Raw genomic sequence first — 9,471 nt, forward strand, 5'->3', positions numbered from 1 at the left:
ACAGGTGCAGCATCAGTGCACCATCGTTAATGTTCACGTATGTGTTTGAACTTTTGTGCTATTTTAAATGTCATGTGAGTGAATGTTATTTATTCTCCTGAAGCTGATAAAGTATTCACATGGAGGAGTTATTCTGTACTCCGACTCGTGCTCGCTCTCCTTTTTCAGTCTAAATCTTGACAACAATCCTCAGGTTAGGAACACTTAAAGGCAGATTAATAAGTGTGCTGTTGAGCTTCAGGTTTGTGTGTTTCAGTGTTAGAGGTCTTCCTCTACTCTTGCAGGATGAACTAACATTGCCGTACACAGAGGGACGCACTGCTGCAGCTGTTGTTAATCCGTACGAGCCTCTGAGTGACACACTGCAGTTTATGTGGTCCACTGAAAACAGCTGGCAAGTGTGTGTGTGTGTTCAGGGGGAGGAGCTTATGATCCATCTGTCTCCATTTCCCCACAGCTCAACACGGTAGCAGGCAGCGAGGGGAGGCTGGGACAGACCCGAGTCCTTGTACTGCTTTAATTAAAACACGATTTGAGCCTCTGTTGGCTCAGATGCTAACAAGCCGTCCAACACATCAGCCAAAGAAGACAACACCAGGCAATTAAACACTCATTTTGTCTTCGCCCGAGCCAGCCCCACGAGGCCTTTCACAGCAGACAGGTCTTTATTCAGCCACTGCCAGGTCTGCCATGAGTGCAAAATCAGGGACTGCTGGAAATACTCGTCTCTGGCAGATTTAAGCAAAGACACCAAATAAAATAATAAAAAAAAGTCACATTTAATATCAACTTCTGGTTATGATTTATTAACTTATTCTCTTTAATTCATGAAAAAGAAAGAAAATCTTTAAAAACTAAAAAACTGTCAGTATAATAAACAATTGATAAGAATGTTTGATGATGAAAATAAAACCCAGAACTGAAACAATCCTCAGCAGAAACCCACACGTCTGAATAAAAGCTTTTCATGTGTCGGCATGAAGCCGGCCTTTCATCTTCTTTCATCACACACTATTCAAACACATGTGGTTTCCTCCCCGCACAAACGAGAAATCATAAACAGCTTAGAGAAAAACAAATAATCCCAACTTGGTTAATTTATCAAGTTCATATTCGGTTCTTGCATATTTCAAAGCAAACGTGATATGATAAAACACGATTATTTAGCAAACAGAGAATTTTACAATGAATCTGTATCCAAATGTGAAGAGAATAAGAAGATAAGCTCAGTTTGACGTTCTTTACATAAGATATAAAACATAAGCAGCAGGTAAACTGGGTAAAGCACTAACAACAAAAGCTTTGGTTTGTCCACCGAGCCTAAAAATTCTCCTCAAAAATGTTGAGAACAGCTGGAATCTGAGTGTTCATCTAATCCAATCGTGCCTAAGCTTCAAATACAACAACGCACGTAAGCAAAAACACTCGATTCCTTTACAATTGATCTTAAATATTACAATTTTGGTTACAGTTTTAAAACTTTGGTGGATTGCTGGATCACCATAAAGAAAAGAAACACATGGAAACCCCCCCCCCCCCAACAACAGATATGCATTTACCCTCAGAGCCACCTACAACGACTCCAACAGGCTCCAACATCTGTTTGTACCAGTTCAGGTACGAGGCAGGTCAGTCTCCTGTTACGGGTTAGTCAGATTTCTCCAACAACAAGCTGAAGAATCGAGATCAATCAAATAATGTGCCAATGTTTCCTAAAAAATAATCCCAGAAGACAGAAAACGCACCTCACAAAACAAAAATGATACTTAAAGGGGACCTATTATGCTCCTTTCCAGCTCCATATTTCTATTCTTGGGCTCTACTAGAGTAGCTTTGCATGATTCCCAGCCTAAAATAATCCTTATTTGTCTTATAATGGGTCTCGTGAACAGCAGGAGCTCAGGACCTGATCCGTTTTCTGAGAAAAGCATAATAAACAACGGCTCTAAGTGAGATCACACAGAACCAGAGACAGTCTGATCTCGACTCGCCAGATCGTCTGAAACTTGGTGCTGTTTAATAATGGATATAAGCATAACAAGTCCCCTTTAATCATTATGCAGGTTTGTATACATAGACAGGATAATAATACAAGCAGCTGTTATAAAGTCTAAATTATTTAGATGAAACACTAATCTGTTTAGTGCCTGGTGTTAGTGTTCCTGCTTAACTCTGATAAATCTGCTGATATGTTCAAAGAAGAACATGTGCTCTGATCACACAGATGTTCCTGCGAAACTGGGGAACTATCAGAATGTGGACCTGAATGTGGTTACTCTCCCTGCCTTCACTGAAAAAAAAAACAAATCCCTGATGACGGGGTGCAGGTGAGTAATGTGTTGAACTTTAGTGTTGCTCTCCTTGTCTCTGCGCACCGTGAGGAGCAGGAACAGGCCGACAGCTGTGACCCAGCAGTGCGAGACATAAACAAGGCTAAAAGAAACGGACGGGGCTAATGGACTCGAACGCATTCCATTAAATGAAAGAACTGGAGGAATTTTCCATCTGAGCCTCTTCAACGTCTTTCTTTCATACAGCCAATCCCACAGCAGCAGTGGGACACAGATGTGTTAGAGAGAAGCGCGAGGGGGCATCGACGGCTCAGCAAACTGGAGGTGTGAACTGCAGCTCAGATGTAGGATCAAAGTTCGGCTGAACGCTTCGTTGGAAGGAAAGATTTTAGGCTGGATGAAATCTTCTGAGGCGCTTCAGCTGTCCGCGCGGTAAACAATCGCGAACACTCGAAAAAGTTACCTGAGCGAAAAGTTCAATACGCAAAAACAAGATTAAAGACACAAAATATAAACTCATATTTATGCCAGCATAATTTTTCCCAAGATTAAAAGCTGTGAGCGGTTTCAAACCTTCATGATGAAAGTTAGAAACGATTTTAAAGATGATGCAGTCTGCGCCAACAAAATGCAGGTAAACGAATACCTTTAAAACATGATATATTGTGTTTAAATTGGCTTCCATTTAACTGTACAGGTGCAATAATTCAATGTAACATAATACCTGCTTCAACAAAAGTCCTCTAATAAAAAGCTGCTAGCAGAAATGAAGCTACACTCGAAGTGTACGCTGAGGTGGTGACAGGAGCTTTCCAGGTCATGTGATCACTTTGTTGTTCTACTTTTCATCTATCAGTGAAAACCTTTCCCTCTTTTTCATGTTATTGCACAGTACAGGCATCTGCACTATTAAAGTTTCTGCTAAAAGACACACAAACAAACACAAACCCCAACAGTCTCCACTGTGATTATGAAGAGACGCCTCTTTTCCCCTGCGTCTAAATGATCCACGGTCCATTAAAGGTGAACTGCGTCCTGAAGTATGTGCACACGTCACACAGGACGGTTAAGACGGGTCAGATGGTTTCCATCTCAGACAAAAACAGGTGAGGTGCTTTGAGCGGACCGGGAAATAAGGTCATTATGACGAGCGTAGTGTTGATGGTCAGCCATGCTGTACCGCCAGCTCCTGTCCTATGAAGCGGCGCAGGCGCTCCAGATACTGGCTGTAGAGTTCAATGTCGTTGTGTCCCGCTCCCTCAACCCAGAGAGGCTCCACAGCCTTCGGGCAGCGCTCGAACAAGGCCAGGCCGTGGGAAAAGTCGATCACCTCGTCCTCCGTGCCGTGGATGATGAGCACTGGGGAAGTGATTTTGGACACTTTCTCAATGCTGAAATGGAAAGAGAGGAAAACAGGAATTAGAAACAGAGAACCCGTTGAAACAGTGTGGACCGTTCTGACCGGAGATCAGGTTATCAAGTCTGACCCCGTGGCCCTCAGCTGGAAAAGGGTGGAGTGCCCACTCCAGGTCAAGGTTGAGTTCTCCAGAAGTCCCCTCACTCGGGTCTTGTTCCCGAGTGAGGGGGGCGGCTGGTTTTCCTACCACCTCTGTTCCTCGCCCACTTTACCATCGGAGATTAGCTCCTGCGCTAAAGCTGGCATGGGCTGCTACTGACTCCGAGTCCTTATTGTGTGGCCAAGAGACTCATTCTGGGGCCGAGGATTAAAAATAAAAGAACTGTAACAACACATTCGAGTGAACACCCACACTACAACTGCACACCCATGTGTGGCAGGACGTGGGGTTAAACTGAACAAAGAGCTTCAACAATCCTACTGGCACGTACTGGGATTAAAACTGCAAGTTTACAGAGAGACTTGAACAACCACAGTTAGTCCAACTGGACTAACAAAACGAGCACACACACACACACACAGGGCAGTGTGTGTGACGAGTCCTCCAGACGTAATTATGTAAAGTCTGAAAATAAACAGTGGCATGGTGGAACAACAGTTAGCACAGACACCTTAGTCAAAGACGGTTTGTAGTCCAAACCCCATTGGTGGCCTTACCGTGTAGAGTTCACATGTCGTCCCACAGAATGAACACGTTGGGGATCCTAACGTAGTCACCTGTGTGAGTGTGAGCTCCGCAGCACTGTCAGCATGCACGGTTAGATGTGTCTTGCAAAGTGCTTTGAGTGGTCATAATAGCAATGCATTTCCATAGTGAGGAAGAGCAACCATGAATCATAACCTACAAATCAGCAGTCGATACCAGTACACCCAGTATAAGTGTGAGTGGTTTGTAAATGCACTCAACCTTGCCTTCGTGATTTTGCAGTCCAAAAAAACTATGTGTCAACAGGATTTTCCAACAAATGAGACTCACTACACTGAAAAAACTAAAAACAAATAAATAATTCAAACAGCACTTCAGAAGAAGAAAGGCTTTCCTTTCAGCATGTCTGTTTTCCCTGGACAAACAGTGGGAATCATGCTCTTCTGCTGACAGATTAATAATAATGTGAAAATATCAACAGGCAGTCAAAGAGTCAGGGCACGCAGATTGTGCATTTTGTTTTTGTGCATGACGTTTAAACACCCTACTCAGAGACAGAAAGAAAGAAGATGAAGCACGAACAGATAGAGGGCAGTATAGAAAGCTGATCATGTTTCCAGCTCATCCACATGACTTATACAGTCTCAGCTGACTCACAGCTGCATAATGGCTCAACTGTCTGGGATTTCCTTACCTGGATGACTGAGCATGCATCACATATACGGCTTTCACAGCCAATTACAATGATGTGTTTGATATGCCGCAGTTTATCAAACATCATTTTAATTGGACAAAGCAGGGAAACACAAAACCAGTTCATATCAAATTAACATTTTGTTCGTAAACACAAAATGTTATGTGGGAAAGAAATGAAGAGCTTCATGCATACAAAACGTGTGAACAGTAAGAAGACTCTTTCTTACTTGGGGAAAGCGTCGAAGCAGTAGGTTTTCTTTGTGTCAGGAAACGCCACTCTCATACCAGATGTTAGAGGCGAGTGAAGAACCACGGCGGCACACTCGTACCGTGACGCCAGGTCTACAGTGGGAACTGTACCGATGCTCTGCCCGTACAGGATGATGTTCTCCGGACTTATGCCATACCTGGTTAGAAATAAACAGAAAGTATAATAAAAATACGTATAATACAGACGAAAGACAGCAGCCAAATCCACAAATATTACCTTTGGTGTACTAATGATTACTGACAGTACTTTCATTAATGCTTTGGTTATTTTTCAGAAAGAATTTTGTTCCTCAAGGGTCAAAGGTCAAATGTCAGGTACATTTTTTTATAGTCACCAAAAATGACTAACCAGTTTCTAAAATTCAAATTTTTATTTCACTTCATGACTACTCGCAGCTCCGTTAATGAGTGAATCTTTTACTTCCCACGAGCCCACACACAACACAAAAGTTTACTAACGGTGGGATTCTTCTGTAACAGGACTTTCACAGAAACCTTTATATTTCAGAAAGCACATGCATATTTTTTTCAAGATGCTGAAATTAAAAACTGAGTAAAGAATGACACACAACGGTGACTTTTACATGAGCCGACCTTTAGTTAGCGCTCTGTTTTGTAACCCCCGGGCTACAGCTGCATTAGCACAGCACCGCTTCTGTTAATGAGACACTTCATCACCCTACAACGCCCTTGAGATACATCACCCCTTAGCCTTCCCTCATCCATCCATCTCGCTCTTCTTTATTCACACAGCATCTGTCCTCACTCTGCTCCGTCCTCACCACCACCTCCATTCCCCCCCCTTTATCACGCCTCTTTATTCGAACGTTCGTTTTCTGCTTTTTCTCTTCTTTAGCACTTCTCACAGCAAAGGCATTTTTTGCCTGCGCACATTTTAAACATCGTTTGATCTCAGCTGTATCCATTGTAAACTCATGCCCCATCTTGACAGAACAAGTTCACCTGGGATAATAAAATTACACCTCAAAGGACACGTTTGGGCCAACTGCATCATCACATACCGTGTACGCAGGGCGTGCCAGGCAGCATCTATGTCTGCATACAGATTCTTCTCGGAGGGCTTGCCGGTGCTGACGCCATAGCCCGAGTAATCATAAGAGAAGATGTTGCAGTTGATGCGAGTGCCGAGGCCGATGTAGAAACTGCTCATCTGGCCGAGGTCAACTGCATTGCCGTGGGAGAAAAGCACCGTAAACCTGCAGGGATGATTCAGACGAAGGGTTAGTAACGAGCTAACAGACACAGACAGGTGCACGCTTGTCGGTTTTCCTATTTCCTTTAAAATAAATAAATAAAAATCACTATCAGCACTGGAGCCAAAGATCCAGCCTCTGCTGTGCTTTTTTCAGAAATATATGATATATAGAGAACTACATTGTGATTACATGAGAAATATTCTTGTTTAGCGTTGCCAACAATAGCATAGCTAAACACAGAACTTTTATTAAGGCAGAAAAACAACTGTGCACAGAAATTAATCAAATCACAAGAAACCTGCTGTTTAAATCAAAAAAACTTGATTCTATTAAACTGCTGCAGGTTGAAGGATTATTTACCACGAAGGACTCTTGCTTCCAGACATTTAGTATAACCTGAGAAGCAGGGTATCCACTGTGAACGCTGGGTATCTAGCCCTTGGCTGTTATTCATGAATGCGTGTTGTGCTCTCTGGAGTAACCTGATACTTTTTCTACACCGACTGTTTTGAAATTCTCCCTCTGTGGTTTTGTTTATGAGCTCTTGCAGCCCGTGGCTTCGCTCTTGGCCTTTCCACTTAGAAAGCAGCAAAACAATGACTCTGCCATACCACGTCAGGCCTGGGATCATTCTTTGTAATACTAGAGTCACATTAATGCAAGATAAATGGACTGTAACACAAGCCTGTCCGTTTCTTTTTAATTCATTTGGTAAATTAATCAGTAGCAGTTAGAGTTAAATTCTTTTACATCTCATAAAATACTGTCAAACCTTCTAGGATGAAGAAGGTTATTACCTCTCATAAAGCCATTTACCAACAACGGCCAATAAAGTCAATCACGCCACATAGCTGCAAATGTTTTGTCTCTGACTGGAAACTGTTATCTTGTCAGGGAGTGTACAAATCTTTTTACTATGATCAGTATCACGAACAACAGTAAATTAAACTTTAAGGCTCTACAAACAAGCAGAGAAAATAAAGACAACAGAATAAAGACAACAGAATAAAGTCTGACGGGTGTGCCATGATCTACAGAAAAAACCAGGAAGAGAAAATCTTAACGTCAGCTGAGTCAACAAGAAAAGAAAAGAAAGCAAACCTGGGCGTGAAGAAGACTGTTGAGGAAGAAGACGGTTTAAATGCTTCAGAGTGAGTGTGACATACCTGTCAGTCACAGCTGACAGCTAATTCCATTTACCTGGAATTAGGAGCGCAGCGAATGTACATGCAGCCGACTCGGTTCCCTCGGCTGGATCGAGCGAGAAACACCTCCGTCGTGTCCAGCTCTCTCTGAGAGTACTGAAACTCTGCTCGCTCTGTCAGGTGAAGCTTCCATCCCCCCTCTACGGCCCCGGTCCCCCCGCTTCCAGCAACCGAAGCGCCGCTCCGCGCCCGCAGGCTGGATGTCCCCGTCGCCCCTGGCGCAGCGGGGCCCGCCTCTGGGTCTGGCAGAAAGGTGTACGTGGGTTCAGGGGGCAGGAAAGCTAGCTTGGCTGCAATGCGGCTCGGGCAAGGCGGGCAACAGAACAGGCAGCAGAGCTCACTGAGAGAGAGGCCATTCATCCTTCACTGAGAAGAAGAACACAGACAAGAGGATCACTGTGCAAATGAATTCACATCATGCAAATGTTAACACAATGAAACACTTATTACAATTTAATGCACAAGGCCCTTAGTCTGTGGGTGCCTACAATGGAGATGAAGATTTGTCTACACCAGTTTTGGAAGAAAGCATTTCAAACATATTAAATTAGAGGAACTCAATTAATGCACTGTCAATCATAAAAAAGTTACCCAGCAATAATAATAATAATCTGTAAAAGTCTGCCACCTTGAGCACCTTAATCTCCTTAAATGTGGCTCAATAATTATTCAGAGAATACGTTTATCTGTTTTTTTTTTTGTTTTGTTTTTTTATTTTAAGAAATCTGAATGCCAACCTGGGCTTTTGCAGCTGTGATGGACCATATATTAAATGTGTTAAATGATTTAACAGACTTGAGCCACAGACCCATCGTATTTTCTTCATACTTCAAACTGATGTTTATAGAGGCTCAGGCAAACCACAGTGACTAATGCTCGTTGTTTTTATTACAAGTCATGAGTGAGAATAAATGCACGTACACGGGGACCAACATGACCCCCCCCCCCCCCTCGTGAAACAGCAGACCTACCTGTTGAGTTGAAGCCTGGTCAAAGAGAAACGAGCTGTGCTGAAACAAAACAAACAAGGAAATCTTCCTTCCACCTGACCCAAATTCAAACTCGGGACACTGCCTGCAGCCCTGTCAGCTGAACAAGGAAAAAGAGCTGGAGCCTTCCGGCTGACAGGGAAGTGTTATTTACAAAGTGTCTGCTGGCTTTCCTTTGTAGTCCCTGAACGCCACATTCCACTCATTTTATGCGCTGGGACAGACGAACGACGCGCTTTTCTCCCCAAACGCGTCCTGGAGAGCTAAAAAATAAAAACACCAGCAGCTGCTTTTAGTTTAAGATCCCGACTTCTCAGTTTGGGAGACTCGCTTCCAATAAAAGTCCTGCCCTCAAAGTGACCGAAACTAACTTTATACACGAACACAGAGATGTCCCTCTGTGCCCCCTGTCCGAAGAAGTGACCGATGAAGACCAACAGTAGGGACAAGTCTTCCCCTCGCTTCCCGGAGAGACGCTGTTTTTCTGCGCGTCCCAGCTAACGCTATGCTGGCTTAAGCTAGCAAGAAGACACAAACACGGCTGCTCGGTAAAAGCGGGCTCGCGCTGTGACGTAAAGCGCCGTTAAAATGCAGATCCCGGTGTGAACGCTTCTGTCCGCGAGCCCATTCTGGACGCTGCTGGCGTGTCCTCCCGGTTTATACACGGCTCTGCCTGTCGTTATTAATCCACACAGATGCGGTGTTTTCCTACTTCTCTGCTGTTTCACCGCATCCGGAAG

General features: G+C 43.7%; 1 protein-coding gene across 1 annotated transcript; it reads right to left on the reverse strand.

Moving 5' to 3' along the window:
* Positions 1-761: 761 nt before the first annotated feature.
* On the reverse strand, positions 762-9,471 carry abhd17ab (abhydrolase domain containing 17A, depalmitoylase b). The gene is made up of 5 exons (XM_063466832.1): positions 8,714-9,471; positions 7,738-8,108; positions 6,343-6,537; positions 5,278-5,457; positions 762-3,682 (listed from the first exon to the last, which is right to left on the reverse strand). Exons 2-5 carry the CDS (start codon positions 8,100-8,102, stop codon positions 3,457-3,459), a joined length of 966 nt encoding a protein of 321 aa, XP_063322902.1. The 5' UTR covers positions 8,103-8,108; positions 8,714-9,471; the 3' UTR covers positions 762-3,456.

Source organism: Pelmatolapia mariae, linkage group LG23 (genome assembly GCF_036321145.2).
Source record: "Pelmatolapia mariae isolate MD_Pm_ZW linkage group LG23, Pm_UMD_F_2, whole genome shotgun sequence".
In the NCBI taxonomy this organism is placed as follows: Eukaryota; Metazoa; Chordata; class Actinopteri; order Cichliformes; family Cichlidae; genus Pelmatolapia; species Pelmatolapia mariae.